The sequence below is a fragment of the Moschus berezovskii genome, chromosome 28 (assembly GCF_049115385.1).
Source record: "Moschus berezovskii isolate FMDL1 chromosome 28, NW_MosBer_1.0, whole genome shotgun sequence".
NCBI classification, from domain to species: Eukaryota; Metazoa; Chordata; class Mammalia; order Artiodactyla; family Moschidae; genus Moschus; species Moschus berezovskii.
In genome coordinates this window covers 3,484,355-3,504,039 of record NC_142487.1, presented here as the reverse complement: position 1 = coordinate 3,504,039, position 19,685 = coordinate 3,484,355, and the positions used below count along the sequence as shown (strand labels likewise).

The window sequence follows — 19,685 nt, the reverse complement described above, 5'->3', positions numbered from 1 at the left end:
TGCTATGATATGTGAGCACAAGAATGATAACACACGGTCTTTTCCATCACAGAGCTAAGAACCTAGTTGATTCTGGAAGAACAACGTTTTGTTGTTGGAAACCTTTTCAGCACTTTAAAAGCATCAAAGTTTTATCAAATGAAACAGTACATATGTGGTTCTGATTACAAACATAGAAAAATCTTATAATGCCTTTTTGCTCAATGCCTTTTCTTCATGACTAGAGGGATCTTCTCAGAATGTCATGGAAAAGACACAGAAAAGACCATCAGAATAATAGATTTTATAATCCTTTGTAATCAGGAATATGAAACCAAAGGCTTTGGAATTAGAACTGGATTTAAATCCCAGATTTGCTACTTAGCACTTTAAGAACTTGAGCAAGCTACTTATTTTCTTGAAGTCTCAGATTCCCCATTTATTGATATATAAAGAAACCAATAGTGCCTACCCTGCAGGGTTATAATGATCAAAGGGGTGATGTTTATAAGGTACCCAATAGCACAGTGCCTGGCACATAACTGCTCTTTAAATGGTAATTATTCTGCCATTCTATCATATTTATTAAATACCCTTATAGACATGGGACTTCATTTAATAATTTTTTATTAACTACTGTTCCAAGTGAAAGTGTAGTGCCACAAAATGGTAAAAGTTTTCTCTTAGACAGGCACAATGAGATTTTTATATGTTCATTACTCTATTGTGGGAAAGTTAATATTCATTTAACATTTCTTACTTAAGATGAATGATTTTAGTATGCATTACAATATAGTGGAGGGAATTCCCTGGCAGTCCAGTGGTTAGGGATCTACACACTCATTGCTGAGGGCCCTACACACTCATTGCTGAGGGCCCATGTTCAATCCCTGGTCAGGGAATTAGTACCCACAGCCATGTGGCACAGCAAAAAAAAAAAAAAAGTTATAAAAATAAATAAAAATTTTAAAAGATTTAGTGGGAAATTTTTTTAAAACTTAAAATATTCTAGAATCCTGTGGACTCCGATATCAATTTGCCTAAATTTTTATATAGATTATGCAGATTCCAAAGACTATGGGGAAGGCAGCCATGCTCACCACTATACCACCAACGCTGTACCAAAGACTATGGGGAAATTGATTTTAAAATAAATTGATCCACTTGGCGGTGCATATGCCCCACATCTGCCATGCAATTGAAAGATCTGATTGCTAGAAAAACTAGAAAGGTAATTTGGCTGTAAGAGATATTATTTTTTTGTGATAGTGATAGCATGAACTTTGAGCAGATAAAATCTGTCCTGAATCAAAGTTAATACAGAAACCACACAGTTTTAAAAACGGACTGTAGCATTCTTACTCTTTTATATTGCTAATTCTCATCATTAGTAGGAAGTTTCTTTTCTTTGAAGATTATCCAGATCCATTGCTTTTCTTCCTCCATACACTCTTTTGCTTTTCACCTCAGGAAACAAGTAGAGGAAAAGAGATAAACTCTAACCCCAATAAATTTTTAATTCTAATTCTCCACAGTAATCTTTTATGAACTACTTGGCTTGGACCTTTGAGATAAGCCTCATTTTTGACACTTTTTATTTCAGCTGAAGATTCTTATATTTATTGTATTTTGAGTGTGTGGCATCTGCCTCATAGGTCAGCCAATTTTCCATCAAGGCATAATGATCGCATCAGAAAGTAAGGTCCACAGAGGCCATGGGTTTGTCTTCCTTGTTCAGTGCTAAAACCTGGTACCCAAAATAGTGCCAGCACATAGCAGAGTACAGATATTTGTTGGATAGATGGATGGACAGGTAGATAGATGCATGAATTAATGGATGGATACCTGGATACGTGGATGGATGAATGGTTAGATGGATGGCTGACTTTAGGAATTTGGTGAATGAGGCAACCATTGACATCTTTATTCTTTTGGTCTACAGCTGCAAGGTATTAGACAAATAGCTAAATGCTCTCGAATGCAATCCATCTCTGAATAAGTTTTAAATAATTTATGAAATTATGTTAATATTTATATTTCTATCAGTTCAGTTCAGTTCAGTCGCTCAGTTGTGTCCGACTCTTTGCGGCCCCGTGAATCACAGCTCGCCAGACTTCCCTGTCCATCACCAACTCCCGGAGTTCACTCAAACTCATGTCCATCGAGTCGGTGATGGACAACCATCTCATTCTCTGTTGTCCCCTTCTCCTCCCGCCCCCAATCCCTCCCAGCATCAGTCTTTTCCAGTGAGTCAACTCGTCGCATGAGGTGGCCAAAGTATTGGAGTTTCAGTTATTTAGTTAGCATCAGTCCTACTGATTATGTAGAATTACTAATATTATGTAACTGACCGGAGTTTGTGACTATCTTTTATTCACCACTGGTTTTCCAGTGTTTAGCAGAATGCCTGGCATACAGGTAGGTGCTCAAATAATTGTTGAATAAATAATAATAAGTTGAACTGCCCATTTCTAAATGTTCTGAATTGAATGTTAGCCTTCTGAGATTGGGACATTATAAGATAGTCTGTCTTGAATCCCGTGGTCCTTCTCTTCTCTTTTTATATCAGTCAGTTCAGTCTCTCAGTCGTGTCCAACTCTTTGTGACCCCATGGACTGCAGCACGCCAGGCCTCCCTGTCCATCACCAACTCCCAGAGTTTACTCAAACTTATGTCCATTAAGTCAGTGATGCCATCCAACTATCTCATCCTCTGTCATCCCCTTCTCCCACCTTCAACCTTTCCCAGCATCAGGGTCTTTTCAAATGAGTCAGTTCTTCGCATCAGGTGGCCACAGTATTAGAGTTTCAGCATCAACATCAGTCCTTCCAATGAATATTCAGGACTGATCTGCTCTTCTTATATACCTTTGTTAATTATAAAGTGGGTTTATTTGGGGATTTAAAGAGTGTATTATTCCATCAGTGAATTTATTTTCAGTTATTTATTTATAAATACTTTGTTTACCCAGTTTGGAACGCCCTTGTTTGCCAATATGATCAAACATATGTGATGTTCTCACAACTCACAAGCAGAAGAACTCACTCTCTTACTGTCCACTTTTCTTCTATGTAATGAGGGAGGTTGAAACATTGATTTCCAATCAAGCAAATTGTGGCTTCTCATCCTCCCAGCCTTCTCCGTTTCTTCTTTCCATGTCGTCTGTTCCAGGAACATCACTGAAAGTCTTATTCTGTTTGATTAACCTGAGTGAGAATTGTTTGGATGTTAAGTCTAAAGGAATAATGAGCTAGTTCGAATAAAGAACGGTTGAATAGAGAGGAAATGGGAATCTCAGGAAACTTGTGCCAAATAGTACAACTGGATCTCTTAGAAACTAGGACGTGAACAATGCCCTGAGTTTATACATCTCTGTTCGTACTCTCCTATCTGGAGACCAGCTCCTCTTCACAATTCCAGTTTGCTGTCTCCCATACCCTAGCTGGCATAGCCCTGACTTGGGTTCAGATTTTACAAAACTTCACATATCCAGGGTCTGGTATCATCTGACTGATTCTTTCTGTATTTATTTCAAAATTCCAGGAGAGAGACTGACTGTCCAAGATGGGGTCAGATAGTGGTCTACAGTCTAATCAGCTGTGGCCATGGAGTCAAGTCCACATGGTGGGTAGGATGGGGAACCAGGGCCAGTAGGTTAAGAAGGAAATATGGGGCTTCCCTGGTGGCTCAGTGGTAAAGACTCCACCTGCTAGTGCAGGAGACACGGGTTCCATCCCTGAGCCGGGAAGATCCCACATGCTGGGGAGCGACTAAGCCTGTGTGCTACCCTTGTGAGCCTGAGCTCTAGAGCTCAGGAGCTGCGACTACTGAAGCCTGTGTGCCCAGAGCCCGTGCTGCACGACAAGAGAAAGCACTGCAATGAGGAGCCTGCGCACCGCAACTAGAGTAGCCCCTGCTCGCCACAACTGGAGAAAAGCCAGTGCAGCCAAAAACAAATAAAATTTTTAAAAAAGAAGGGAATTTGTAAGGAGGAAATAATAGGTATCTCTAGGTCCAATATTTTTCATATTTTTGTGTCAATTTTATAAATTCTATCATATGATATTATCCATTCTATTCCCTTAATCATTATCCCTTTAGAGCATTTTAAAATTATTTCATCTTTCACTGTTATAATTGCTAAATTTTTTGCACCTATCTTTTTTCCTTTGAATTATTTCCTTGAAATTAAGAAGTTAACAGGCCAAAGAGTTAGTATTTCTATCCTTTTTGTATATAAAATTTAAGCATTATAACAACATGCAAGGCCATCAGTAACTGTTTTTCTTCATTTCAGGGTTTTCTGGAAACTGTATCGGCTGTGGAGAAAGAGGATTTCGGTATTTCACAGAATTTTCCAACCACATAAATTTGAAGCTCACCACCCAGCCAAAGAAGCAGAAGCACTTAAAGTACTACCTAGTCAGAAGCTCCCAGGGTGTACTGTCGAAGGGACCTCTTATCTGCTGGAAAGGTAGCGTCAGTTTCCGGGGGTGGGAAGGGAAAGTGAGTGTTAGGATATTGACAAGTGACCTGTGACCCCTAAAGGGTTCAGAATCCAGGTGTGGAATAGATAAATACCCCAAGTTCAGAAGACAATGCCAAAATGTAAAGCCCCTGGCAGGTTATTTGACTTGCTTCAGTTTTTTTTTTTTTTTTTTGGTCGCTTCACATAGCCTGTGGGATCTGAGTTCCCTAATCAGGGAAGGAACGTGCTCTCTCTGCAGTGGAGGCAGATCCTTAACCACTGAACCGCCAGGCAAGTCCCTTGACTTGCTGCTTTTCATTTTTAATAGAAACTATTTAAATTTCTCATTGTATTTATGTCTTAGGGGTGTGGAATACATCTCTCTCGTGGGGAGGGAATGGACTCTTCCTAGCTCTTCTGGCATTTAGTGTACATGTGGCACAGTCGCTCCAGTTGTGTCTGACTCTGCAACCCCGTGGACTGCAGCACGGCAGGCTTTCCTGTCCTCCACTATCTCCCAGAGTTTGCTCAAATTCATGTCCATTGCGTCGGTGATGCTGTCTAACCATCTCATCTTCTGGCACCCCCTTTTCCTTTTGCCTTCAATCTTACCCAGGATCAGAGTGTTTTCCAGTGAGTCAGCTCTTTGCATCAGGTGGCCAAAGTGTTAGAGCTTCAGCTTCAGCATCAGTCCTTCCAATGAATATTCAGGGCTGATTTCTTTTAGAATTGATGGGCTTGATCTCCTTACTGTCCAAGGGACTCCAAAGAGTCTTCTCCAACACCACAGTTCAACAGCATCAGTTCTTTGACGCTCAGCTTTCTTTATAGTCCAACTCTCACATCCATACATGACTACTGGAAAAACCATAACTTTGACTATATGGACCTTTGTTGGCAAAGTGATGACACTTGTGTTGACACAAAGTGATGACTGTTTTATGGTTGCATAAAGTATCTTTAAGTCTTATTTAGTGTTCAGTGACAATTCATCTTTTTGGTAAAGCATTACATTTTTGAAATAGTTTTTGACACAATGATCCTGGGTGACTTCTGGAACCTCACATTTATAGCCATTGCTATTTTGGAATTGTATTTATGTGTATAATGTCAAATACATATTTGCATACAATATACCTAACATGGAGATATCCTTTTCGGCCAAAATATAGTAGCTCTTCAAGGAAGGTCATAACATAGAAGATTGCAGAAAACTGCATCTACCTTTTGCATGTCTCCAATAAACTTGGAAGCTCTCTAAAGGACCCACTATAAAATTTGTCATTTACAACCATTTATATTTCTTTTTCACCTGCTACCTTTAAATACTAATATGGTACAACATATAGCATAAATTGGTTGGAAGTTACAGCCACACAGGTTGTCACAATATTTGCTATCTACCTGAATCAGTGCAAAGTATTATTAAAATACTACACCAAATCCCAGTTAATATTGGCTCATTTAAAATGGAGCTTAGTTGCATAATCAGTAATTACTTTGAATAATATGTGCCCATTTCTTTTAATAAGAAGGAGATACAACCAGTCCATTCTAGAGGAGATCAATCCTGGGTGTTCATTGGAAGGACTGATGCTAAAACTGAAATTCCAATACTTTGGCCACCTCATGCGACGAGTTGACTCACTGGAAAAGACTCTGATGCTGGGAGGGATTGGGGGTGGGAGGAGACGGGGACGACAGAGAATGAGATGGGTGGATGGCATCACCGACTCGATGGACACGAGTTTGAGTGAACTCTGGGAGTTGGTGATGGACAGGGAGGCCTGGCGTGCTGTGATTCATGGGGTCGCAAAGAGTCGGACACAACTGAGCGACTGAACTGAACTGAACTGAGAATAGTAAGAATTTGAGAATTTCTAATTTTTCTCCTCTGCTTATAAATTTTTCTTTGCTTCTGTTTCTGAACATAAATTAAGGATGAAGGGAGCCTAGGAGGCTCCAAATCTAGGTTACTGTTGTGCACTGAAATCAGTCCTGGGCAGGGGACTAACTGGTGCTTGAAAGCTTACTGAGTTTTTATAAATTATTGACATTTTAACCTCAGTCTTACCAATAAAACTAGCATGACTATAGTAATTTTTCTCCTGGGAACTAGTCTGTGCATAACAGAAGTCAAACTGTTCTAGGGAACAAAATCATCTCTTTGTTTTCCAAACATGGCCCTAGAAGACAAATTATGTTCACCAGCTTGGACGTTCTGTTGGAGTCAGGACTGGGGAAGGGGGATCTCTTAAAGAAAGTGGCTGCCCCTTGAGGAGCAGGAGTTTATTTTAGAAATTTTGTGGATTGTGGCCCCATCACCTGTTTTAACAGAATATTGTTCTCTATGATTCTTATTCCTTCCTAGAATGTAGAAGCCGACAATCCTCTACCACTTGCCACTCCATTAAACCAAACTCTTCAGTGTCATCGACTGTGACCCCAGAAAATGGCACAACAAATGGATACAAATCAGGATTCATTCAGACAGGTACGGGTTATTTTCTTTCACAATTTTAAGCAGCAGATGTATATTTATTGAGGCATTTAAACTTACTGTTGGCTGATTTGAACGGAAATTTTTTTTAATAGAGGTATTACTTGAGTTACTATTTGAATTAGAACTTAGCATTGAGATGGGTCAGTCTGTGGGTGACCAGGACCTCAAATCCCAAACAGCACTGCCAATGCCAGGCAAGACAAGGAGACAGAACTGACAGTTGGTAGAGAATTCAGCTCAAGCTTAGGACCTGTGTCTAGAGAAGTCTGACAGGAGGCAGTGAGTAGAAATACAGCCATGAGGGAAGTTTGCATCATAGCTATGAGGTGGCATTTATTGAGGACATTCTCATGAAGACTGGGGTGCTAGGATAGGACTCTAACTAGGCTTGCTCAGCATTATGTTGAGTATTACAAACCAACCTGGATACAAACTAAAATCCCAAAGCAGGACTGAAGATCACAATGGAAGAATCTAGGATCTAGTTTCAGGTAGTACAAGATTGCAGCTTGGTTACAAATAACCAGATAAAATCTTAGTACCTGAAGCCAAGTTACAGTATCAGAGCAGGGTCAACAGAATGGCTGATCTGATAACTGAGCAGATAAACCACTAGTCTAAAACTTCTGAGAATTCCTCTAGTGTGGAGGCCTGCACTCAGGTCAGGATAATACTCCAGGGGGACTTAATGTTTCTAGGTGGCTGATGGGCTGGAGGGCTAGCTGTAACTGAAGAAATCCCTGAAGATAATATTTGAGAAAATTTTTCAGAACCAGCCTATGTTGTATCTTAAGCAAGAAGAAAAGTATTTCAAAAGTATGAGTGAATTTTTTTTTCAGTTCATTTGTATTTTGGAAAGTATTATTTTACCCACATACCTCATAGCATATATATTCTGCCAGAGTTCACTCAACCACAACAAGTTGCAAAAAAGACTGTCTGTCTTCATTGCACTACTTGGCATTTCTCTTTCAAATGTATGTAAAATTTTGATGAGCTGGTAAATGGTTTCCACTTATTTTCAAAATGGAAGTGATTATTAGAATATATTAGTAACAACTGCAGTGATAATGAAGATGACTTTATTTGGGGACATTTCTTGCTATGTGTCTGGACTCAGCAAAAACCATTTCATCCTGGATTTTAAGTCTAGCCTTTAAACTGTCCAAGAGATTTATTTAAAGGCTGTTATTTAAGAGAGAAGAGAATATTCTAAATTCTCATTTAGAATAAATGAGAGAACATCATGTCACTAGGTATTCAAGTAAGAAAAAAATTGGCATTTGGCTCTTGGCACTGAAATATTAGCTTTCATTACAATGATGTCTCCTCCTACAATTTTAGTAATTTGATTCTGCAGTATATTTTCTGCCATTAGAACTTGGGTCTAATGAAATACAATTTAAAAACTACAGCATTAGTAGTGAATACTTACTTCATTCCAACAGAAACTTACCGTGTGTTTATAATATTCCCAGACCCTTGTCAGATGCTATAAGGCAGGGTTCTGGTACTTGATTGTCGGCTCTAATGATTTAAAAATCACTCAAATAAGGGATAAAAGCAATAAAACATGTTACCTTTCATAAGGGAGAGGTGAATATATGTAGATAACTAGTCACACCTGAAAATAATGAAAAGATACTGAAATGTTAATAATAAATAGTGAAATGTTAATTAGCATTTTAATTATGTAGAACTATATTTTGAAAATGAAAATTGCTCCAAATAGAGGAATTCATGATTCAGGCTTTATTTAGCAAAGGCTCCTTCAGTTATCACAACTGACTTACAGTGAACACAAGTGACCAAGTGCTATGTCAATATTCTTGTGTATCCCTTGTTGAGGGGAGAATGGTAATTTGACCATGAAATTAGCTATTAATTTTAGGTGCAATCCAGAGAATTTAATAGAAGATGGTTCCTTTAAGAGTAAAACTTTGTGTCTAAAACTTTCTTCCTGACAAATAATATTTATGGAGTCTTCAACAGTAATTTTTTTCAATGTATTTTGAAAGTAGTAGACTGTAAGAATTTTATACCAGCCTATATTATCATTTCAAACATTAAGAGTATGAGGCATCTCCTTAGCTGGTAGAGATTTACCCTCCTGTAGGAGATTGCCTTCTTAATCTGCAATCAATGACTGCCTGTAATCAGCATTTCTTAGCCTGAAATGTAAGCACACATTTTAGCAAAGTATTTGCTAAAGCATACAAATAAGAGAAGTATTTGAAGATGGGATTAATTTGCTATTTACACAGCTTTGTCTTTCATTCCAACTGCCAAGCTCTGGACATTCTGTTCTGGCTGGCTTGCTGCTTTATCTTTTGCTTATTTTCTTTCAACATATTTGTGTCATTGAGAATTCAAATTTTAGCCAACAATCCTGGTAAAATATTTTATGGTTTTGACTGAAGGTGGCTACATAGTTACTACCTATATTGTACACACTTACTGCACACACACACACACACACACATGTGTTTTGTGTTTAATAAGGACAGGAATTCAAGAAAAGGATCCTGGAAGCTGTGTGGTGCAACCAGAAATAAAGGTGGGGAGGGAAGAATAGATGAAAAAAATCTTTGCCTAACAAAAAATTTTCTATATTTTTTCCCTAAAAGTTTTATTGTTTTATCTCTTGCATTAGTCATTTTGAGTTAATTTTTGTGTGTCATGTGAGTTGAGCATCTAAGTTCACCTGTTCACATGTGGATATCCAATTGCTCCAGCATCACCGTTTCACAGATTGTCTTTTTGTTAGTGAATTTCACTTATCAATAATCAATTGATTATAAATAAAAGGATTTATTTCTGGGCAAATTTATAAAATGGACCTCCTCAAAATTCAAAGCTTTTATACTTCAAAAGACAGTATTAAGGAAATGAAAAGACAAGTGATAGACTAGAAAAAGATACATGCAAAACACATATTTAATAAAGGATTTGTATCCAGAATTTATAAAGAACTCTTATAACTCAGTAACAAGATGACAATCCAATCAAAACATGGGGAAAAGATTTGGAACAGACATTTCTCCAGAGAACATATGCAAATAGCTAATAATCACATGAAAAGATGCTCAACATCATTAGTCATTAGGGAAATACAAATCAAAACTGTAATGAGATATTAATATTACCCCCATCTACCCAGGAGAAATAAAGACATGTTTTTGCAAAAACTTGCACACAGATGTTCAGATAGCAGCATTGTTCATTCAGTCGAAAACTGGAAACAACCTAAATGTCAATCAACTCATGAATGAAGAGACAAAATTGTGTATCCATAAAATAGAATATCATTCAGCAATAGTAAAGAGCAAGCTACTGATACCTGCTATCCTATATCATGAATGAACTTCAAAAACACTGTGCTAAGTGGAAGAAACTAGTCAAAAGAGACCATGTATTATATGGTTTCATTTATATGAAATATTCAGAAAAGGCAGATTACTAGAGATAGGAAATAGATTAGTGGTTGCCTGGGGCAAGGAGGGAATGAAAATTAACTGAAAGTGGGCATGAGGTTTCCTGTTGGGGGATGGAAATGTTCTAAAACTGGCACCACTTGGTCAAGTTACTAGAAATCACTGAACTGTCCACTTGAATTGAGTAAGCTTTATGATAGTTAAGATACAACTCAGTAAAGCTGGGGGCGGGAGATTAGAAGGCTGCTCTTCGACAAAGGTGAAATCATTTGGAGTGGCAACATTTCTCCCTTGGTTGAATCCAGTCTGCTTTACTGAGTGTCTCCTAAAGAATGAGCACTGTTTCTGACCAAACAGGAAACTGCACAGGGCTTGGAGTCCGAGTCCTGGTGTTCAAATACTGTCCCCGATGTTTATTGGTTGAGGCTTGGGAGACGCCACTCAGTTGTTGTGTCTGGATTTTCTCATTTGTAAAACTGAAAATAACAATACCTATTTTGCAATAAGGATTAACTCAGCCTTGCTATTATACTTCTACTTGTGTGCCGAAACCACAATAACCACAATGGTGTGATCACTCACCTAGAGCCAGACATCCTGGAATGCGAAGCCAAGTGGGCCTTAGGAAGCATCACTACGAACAAAGCTAGTGGAGGTGATGGAATTCCAGTTGAGCTATTTCAAATCCTAAAAGATGATGCTGTCAAAGTGCTGCACTCAATGTCAGCAAATCTGGAAAACTCAGCAGTGGCCACAGAACTGGAAAAGGGCAGTTTTCATTCCAATCCCAAAGAAAGGCAATGCCAAAGAATGTTCAAACTACCGCACAATTGTACTCATCTCACACGCTAGCAAAGTAATGCTCTAAATTCTCCAAGCCAGGCTTCCACAGTACATGAACCATGAACTTCCAAATGTTCAAGCTGGATTTAGAAAAGGCATAGGAGCCAGAGATCAAATTGCCATCATCTGCTGGATCCTTGAAACAACAAGAGAATTCCAGAAAAATATCTACTTTTGCTTTATTGATTACGCTAAAGCCTTTGACTGTGTGGATCACAACAAACTGTGAATAATTCTTAAAGAGATGGGAATACCAGACCACCTGACCTGCCTCCTGAGAAATCTGTATGCAGGTCAAGAAGCAGCAGTTAGAACTGGACATGAAACTACAGACTCATTCCAAATCGGGAACGAGTATGTCAAGGCTGTATATTGTCACCCTGCTTATTTAACTTATATGCGGAGTACATCATGAGAAACCCTGGGCTGGAAGAAGCACAAGCTGGAATCAAGATTGGCGGGAGAAATATCAATAACCTCAGATATGCAGATGACACCACCCTTATGGCAGAAAGTGAAGAGGAACTAAAAAGCCTCTTGATGAAAGTGAAAGAGGAGAGTGGAAAAGTTGGCTTAAAACTCAACATTCAGAAAACTAAGATCATGGCATCCAGTCCCATCATGTCATGGCAAATAGATGGGGAAACAATGGAAACAGTGACAGACTTTATTTTTGGGGGCTCCCAAATCACTGCAGATGGTGACTGCAGTCATGAAATTAAAAGACGCTTGCTCCTTGTAAGAAAAGCTATGAGCAACCTAGATAGCATATTAAAAAGCAGAGACATTACTTTGCCAACAAAGGTCCATCTAGTCAATGCTATGGTTTTTCCAGTAGTCATGCATGGATGTGAGAGTTGGACTATAAAGAAAACTGAGTGCCGAAGAATTGATGCTTTTGAACTGTGGTGTTGGAGAAGACACTTGAGAGTCCCTTGGACTGCAAGGAGTTTGAACCTGTCAATCCTACAGGAAATCAGTCCTGAATATTCGTTGGAAGGACTGATGCTGAAGCTCAAACTCCAGTACTTTGGCCACCTGATGCGAAGAACCGACTCATTGGAAAAAACCCTGATACTGGGAAAGATTGAAGGCAGCAGGAGAAGGGGATGACAGAGCATGAGATGGTTGGATGGCATCATTGATGTGATGGACATGAGTTTGAGTAGGCTCCAGGAGTTGGTGATGGACAAGGAAGCCTAGCGTGCAGCAGTCCATGGGGTTACAGAGTTGGACACTACTGAGAGACTGAACTGAACTGAGCTGTATGCATTCTCCCAATTATGATTTATTAACCATATATGTTCTTTTTAAAATAATTTTTATTTATGTATTTTTGACTTACGCTGCGTCTTCGTTACTGTAAGAGGGTTTTCTCTAGTTGCAGTGTGTGGGCTTCTCGTTGTGATGGCTTCTCTTGTTGCGGAGCATGGGCTCTAGGCTGTGGGCTCGGTAGTTGTGGTGCATGGGCTTAGTTGCTCTGCAGCATGTGGAGTCTTCCTGGTCCAGAGATGGAACCCATGTCCTCTGCGGTTGAAGGTGGATCTTAATGACTGGACCACCAGAGAAGTCCTCGTCTATATTTTTTTATATGCTAGAAACTGTAGGCTTATTTTATTTATCCCTCTACACCCTAGTACCTGGCAGATACCTAGTACCTGGAAATAAATATTTTTGAATTCCATTTTTATTTAAATTTTAAATTAGCGTTTGTGGGATTGTTAATTTGCTCATGTGTACTCTTTTTCCAACTGAAGATGGTATGCTCATCTACCATTAGAAGGAAAAATCAGCTTGTAAGGTGGGATAGAGATGGGCCACCTAAGCTTTGTTCCTGGGACTGATAGTGTCATTTTTAAGAAGATGCTGTTAGGCAGGACCTGATATGAATCTATGACTGTCTTAGGCCCTGGATACATTTGCCTAAAGTATTTAAAGTTCTATTTTATGGCTGCATTGGTGAATATGCATGCGTGCCACGTGTGTGTCAAGTCACTTCAGTTGTATGCGACTCTTTGCGACCCTGTGGGCTATAGCCCGCCAGGCTCCTCTGTCCATGGAATTCTTCAGGCAAGAATTCTGGAGTGGGTTGCCATGTCGTCCTCCAGGGGAATCTTCCCAACCCAGGGATCGAATTGCATCTCTTATGTCTCCTGTATTGGCAGGTGGCTTCTTTACCACTAGTGCCACCTGGGAAGACCCAAAGATGAATATATTAACATTAAATGTTAAGACACTTTCTTTGACCAAAAGTTCATCTTTTTCTTCTAATTTTAAAAGAAATTAAAACATTTTCATGAACACCTAAAAGTGTTAATGGACCTGAGGTACTGTACCTTCTCTGCCTAGTGGAGAAGTTAGACCTGTTATTGGAGACGGATGTACAGTCCATGAAATGGGGTTTTCCTCTAGATGAGCAACTGATGGCTCAAAGTAATGTAAACCCCTTACTGTCTTATGCTTGTGTATTAAACTGATAAGGACAGATACTACACTTAATCTTAGCCAAAAGGCTGAGAAGTGATTATGCTTAAAGAAGTCAGAACAATAACAAATGAAAGGACTGACCCTATCCTATATCAACCTCATGAAGCTTTCCTGATAAAGACAGTGTGGAGTTGGTTCAGAGATAGAGAGCAGCAAAACAGATTAGAAAGTCCCCAAACAGATTCCTAGGATATGTGGGTGTTTCCTACTTAAAAGAGTGACTTGCAGATCAGCAGAACCTTTCCCTTCAACAAATGATGCTCAGAAGTTGGGTATCCCATGTGGAAAAAAAAATGAAACTGGACCCCTATTGTCCTCTATCCACAAAAATCATTTCCGGCTCACTGAAGAATCTAAATGCAGCAGGCAGAACTGTCAAGCTTTAAGGAGATATTGTATATATCTTAAATGTAGAGACCAAAAGTGCTGTATCATACCTTTGCTCTTTCGATTTGTCCGTTAGCCACTAAACTTCCAAGTCAGACTAAGCAAAGTTCCTCTCGCAGGTTTTTCTAAGCTTCATTCCTCATGAATATTCAAATTATTCCTTTACCAAAACACAGTCTCCTTTTTCCACATGTGGTGGAACCCTTGGGCTGGCAGATCTGCCCACTCCTAACTAAATACCGGGAACATGTAGGCTTTTCCTTTGTACTGTAGATTCCATGGGCAGGGATTGTATCTTTGCCTTCTTCTCCTATACTATCCCCAGAGCCTGGCATCATATCTGGCCTGCTGAAGTGGCTCAATAAATATCCGAGGAGGGAATGCTTCTCAATAAACGTCCAAAGAGTGAATGGCAGGGACAGTGAACAAAGTCAACAACCGAACTCCTCTGAGACAGGGCCATAGTGCTTTTGAGACTCCTGCTCACAAAGGAGAAAATGTAACTCTTTAGCAAGTATAAGGAGGAATGGTGCACTTTGTAGAAATAAAGAAACCGCAAGTCATAATAATGAAAAGTCATTCATCAGTTATATTAGCCACAATATCCCATCTTAAGTGATAATATACAGTGCTGGCAAGAATATAATAAGACTGACAATCTCAGGCTGATGGAGGTAGACAGAGATATGACTTCTTTTTTTATGTATAATTTTTGTTTTGGCCGTGCTCCATCTTCGTTGCTGAGAGGGCTTTTCTCTTGTTTTGGAGAATGGGGATAACTGTCTGTATGGGCTCTGGGGCTCACGGGCTTTCAGCAGTTGTAGCTCCCAGGCTCTAGAGCACATGTTGTATCATGTATAGCTAATTAATTGACAAAAAATGTTATGATAGTTTTAGATGCATAGCGAAAGGACTCAGCCACACATATACGTTTATCCATTCTCCCCCAAATCCTGCTCCCATCCAGTTCAGTTCAGTTCAGTCGCTCAGTCGTGTCCGACTCTCCGTGACCCCATGAATCACAGCACGCCAGGCCTCCCTGTCCATCACCAACTCCCGAAGTACACTCAAACTCATGTCCACAGAATCGGTGACGCCATCCAGCCATCTCATTCTCCGTCGTCCCCTTCTCCTCCCGCCCCCAACCTTTCCCAGCATTAGAGTCTTTTCCAGTGAGTCAACTCGTCGCATGAGGTGGCCAAAGTATTGCAGTTTCAGCTTTAGCATCAGTCCCTCCAATGAACATCCAGGATTGATCTCCTTTAGAATGGACTGGTTGGATCTCCTTGCAGTATAAGGGACTCTCAAGAGTCTTCTCCAACACCACAGTTCAAAAGCATCGATTCTTCGGCGATCAGCCTTCTTCACAGTCCAACTCTCACATCCATACATGACCACGGGAAAAACCATTGCCTTGACTAGACGGACCTTGGTTGGCAAAGTAATGTCTCTGCTTTTTAATATACTATCAAGGTTGGTCATAACTTTCCTTCCAAGGAGTAAGCGTCTTTTAATTTCATGGCTGCAATCAGCATCTGCAGTGATTTTGGAGCCCAAAAAAACAAAGTCTGACACTGTTTCCACTGTTTTTCCATCTATTTCCCATGAAGTGATGCGACCAGATGCCATGATCTTTGTTTTCTGAATGTTGAGCTTCAAGCCAACCTTTTCACTCTGCTCTTTCACTTTCATCAAGAGGCTTTTGAGTTCCTCTTCACTTTCTGCCATAAGGGTAGTGTCATCTGCATATCTGAGGTTATTGATATTTCTCCCAGCAATCTTGATTCCAGCTTGTGCTTCTTCCAGCCCAGCGTTCCTCATGATGTACTCTGCATATAAGTTAAATAAGCAAGGTGACAATATACAACCTTGACGTACACCTTTTCCTATTTGGAACCAGTCTGTTGTTCCATGTCCAGTTCTAACAGTTGCTTCCTGACCTGCATACAGGTTTCTCAAGAGGCAGGTCAGGTGGTCTGGGATTCCCATCTCTTTCAGAATGTTCCACAGTTTATTGTGATTGACACAGTCAAAGGCTTTGGCATAGTCAATGAAGGAGAAATAGATGTTTTTCTGAAACTCTCTTGCTTTCTTCATGATCTTCAGTATACTTGCCTTGAGAACCCCATGAACAGTAACAAAGGGCAAAATGATAGGATACTGAATGAGGAATTCCCCAGGTCGGTAGGTGCCCAGTATGCTACTGGAGCTCAGTGGAGAAATAACTATAGAAAGAATAAAGGGATGGAGCAAAAGCAAAATCAATACCCAGTTGTGGATGTGACCAGTGATAGAAGCAAGGTCCGGTGCTGTAAAGAGCAATATTGCATAGGAACCTGGAATGTTAGGTCCATGAATCAAGGCAAATTGGAAGTGGTCAAACAGGAGATGGCAAGAGTGAACGTCGACATTCTAGGAATCAGTGAACTAAAATGGACTGGAATGGGTGAATTTAACTCGGATGACCATTATATCTACTACTGTGGACAGGAATCCCTTAGAAGAAATGGAGTAGCCATCATGGTCAACAAAAGAGTCCGAAATGCAGTACTTGGATGCAATCTTAAAAATGACAGGATGATTTCTGTTCGTTTCCAAGGCAAACCATTCAATATTACAGTAATCCAGGCCTATGCCCCAACCAGTAATGCTGAAGAAGCCGAAGTTAATCGGTTCTATGAAGACCTACAAGACCTTTTAGAACTAACACCCAAAAAAGATGTCCTTTTCATTCTAGGGGACTGGAATGCAAAAGTAGGAAGTCAAGAAACACCTGGAGTAACTGGCAAATTTGGCCTTGGAGCACGGAATGAAGCAGGGCAAAGGCTAATAGAGTTTTGTCAAGAGAACGCACTGGTCATAGCAAACACCCTCTTCCAACAACACAAGAGAAGACTCTACACATGGACATCACCAGATGGTCAACACCGAAATCAGATTGATTATATTCTTTGCAACCAAAGATGGAGAAGCTGTATACAGTTAGCGAAAACAAGACCAGGAGCTGACTGTGGCTCAGATCATGAACTCCTTATTGCGAAGTTCAGACTTAAATTGAAGAAAGTAGGGAAAACCACTAGACCATTCAGATATGACCTCAATCAAATCCCTTATGATTATACAGTGGAAGTGAGAAATAGATTTAAGGGACTAGATCTGATAGACAGAGTGCCTGATGAACTCTGGACGGAGGTTCGTGACATTGCACAGGAGACAGGGACCAAGACCATCCCCATGGAAAAGAAATGCAAAAGAGCGAAATGGCTGTCTGAGGAGGCCTTACAAATAGCTGTGAAAAGAAGAGAGGCGAAAAACAAAGGAGAAAAGGAAAGATATAAGCATCTGAATGCAGAGTTCCAAAGAATAGCAAGGAGAGATAAGAAAGACTTTCTCAGTGATCAGTGCAAAGAAATAGAGGAAAACAACAGAATAGGAAAAACAAGAGACCTCTTCAAGAAAATTAGAGATTCCAAGGGAACATTTCATGCAAAGATGGGCTCGATAAAGGACAGAAATGGTATGGACCTAACAGAAGCAGAAGATATTAAGAAGAGGTGGCAGGAATACACAGAAGAACTGTACAAAAAAGATCTTCATGACCAAGATAGTCACGATAATGTGATCACTGACCTAGAGCCAGACATCTTGGAATGTGAAGTCAAGTGGGCCTTAGAAAGCATCACTACGAACAAAGCTAGTGGAGGTGATGGAATTCCAGTTGAGCTATTTCAAGTCTTGAAAGATGATGCTGTGAAAGTGTTGCACTCAATATGCCAGCAGATTTGGAAAACTCAGCAGTGGCCACAGGACTGGAAGAGGTCAGTCTTCATTCCAATCCCAAAGAAAGGCAATGCCAAAGAATGCTCAAACTACCGCACAATTGCACTCATCTCACACGCTAGTAAAGTCATGCTCAAAATTCTCCAAGCCAGGCTTCAGCAGTATGTAAACCGTGAACTCCCAGATGTTCAAGCAGGTTTTAGAAAAGGCAGAGGCACCAGAGATCAAATTGCTCCCATCCAGGCTGGCACATAACATTGAATAGAGTTCCATGTGCTATACAATAGGTCCTTGTCAGTTATCCATTTTAAATATAGCAGTGTGTATATGACCTTCCCAAACTCCCTAACTGTCCCTTCCTGCTGGTAACCATAAGTTCGTTTTCTAAGTTTGTGAGTCTCTTTCTGTTTTGTAAGTTCATTTGTATCATTTCCTTTTAGATTCCACATATAAATGTCATATGGTATTTCAAGAAGTGATACTTTAACATGTTTGTTTCTATTTCTGAGTTTTCCTTTATGTTATATTTTTCATAATTGAGCACTAAAAATTCTCGGGATGAAGTCGAACGTACAGGTCAGTAGAAAGATCTGGTTTTCACTGATCTTTCTTCAGCATTCGGTGTAGGAATAAGGACCAGAACCTAACACAGATGCATCTAAGTTGCAGTTAGTTAGAAGGTAACAAAACCAGAATCTGAACTTTCTCTGCTCACTATTGACAATTTTATTAGGCAATTGCTGGGTTATACAAAGATGATATTACCTTGAATTCTGTATAATATTCATAAATTACCTCAAATTTCAAGAACAGATTAAAAGGCAAGAGGAATGGGAAGCTAAGAGGGGAGGACTAAGGTTGAAAAATCCATGAAGAAAAGAAACAAATTTGGGTACTCTGTAGTGATGTGGATGAACCTAGGGTCTGTCATGCACAGTGAAGTAAGTCAGAAAGAGAAAAGCAAATATCATATACTAATGCATATATATGGACTCTAGGAAAATGGTGCTAATGAACCTATTTGCAGGGCAGAAATAGAGACGCGGATGTAGAGGACAGACTTGTGGACGCAGACAGGGAAGGAGAGGCTGGGATGAAGTGGGAGAGTAGCTTTGACGTATATACACTACCGTGTATGAAACAGATAGCTAGCGGAAACCTAGCACAGGGCGCTCAGCTTGGTGCTCTGTGATGACCAGAGGGGTGGGGCGGAGAGCGGGGAGGGAGGCTCCAGAAGGAGGGGATATGTGTATATTATAGCTAATTCACTTTGTCATGCTGCAGAATCTACACATTGTAAAGCGATTATACTCCAATTAAAAAAAGCATTTCCCCCCAAAAAAAAATCCATAAAGATAAATTCTATATCCACTTTTGGCCAAAATGAATAAAAAAGGACTAAGTTTATCATACCACCTGAAACAACCAGGAAAAAAGAGACAAAAGTACATGAAAAACAGTTGTTAGGACACTGTCCTTCAGGCAACAAACGACATTGATTCTGAGCAATAGGAAGCAAATAATGTGAGTCTTAGCATTGCCCCAGCTTACCCACCAGTTTCCAGTCCATGATCCAGAGAGGGGGAACTGTGGTAGAGCCCAATAAGTCCCCTAAACTGAGTGGAAGGAACTGAGAGTAAAGAAGACCAAGGCAGGTAAAGTTCATTGGATTAAGTACCAGAAGGTAGACAGCTGCACAGAGAGATCCCCAGCACTGTGCAAAAACTTCCCTGAAATGTTCAGTGTAGGGTCAGTTGATGCATGCATATTTGGAAACTACTCAAGGCTGTATAGTCAAAGCTAT

At 39.9% G+C, this 19,685-nt stretch overlaps 1 protein-coding gene and 1 pseudogene across 2 annotated transcripts in view; one reads left to right on the top strand and one right to left on the bottom strand.

Annotated features, from left to right (window-relative positions):
* GREB1L (GREB1 like retinoic acid receptor coactivator) overlaps positions 1–19,685 on the top strand; it is a 114,198-nt gene that overhangs the window by 16,135 nt on the left and 78,378 nt on the right. For both annotated transcript variants that reach the window (XM_088833523.1, XM_055417112.2), the window contains exons 4-5: positions 4,277–4,453; positions 6,819–6,941. In XM_088833523.1, the coding sequence (XP_088689649.1) occupies positions 4,277–4,453; positions 6,819–6,941 (300 nt within the window). The remainder of the gene's footprint in view (positions 1–4,276; positions 4,454–6,818; positions 6,942–19,685) is intronic.
* On the bottom strand, positions 13,623–13,752 carry LOC129549919 (U2 spliceosomal RNA; annotated as a pseudogene).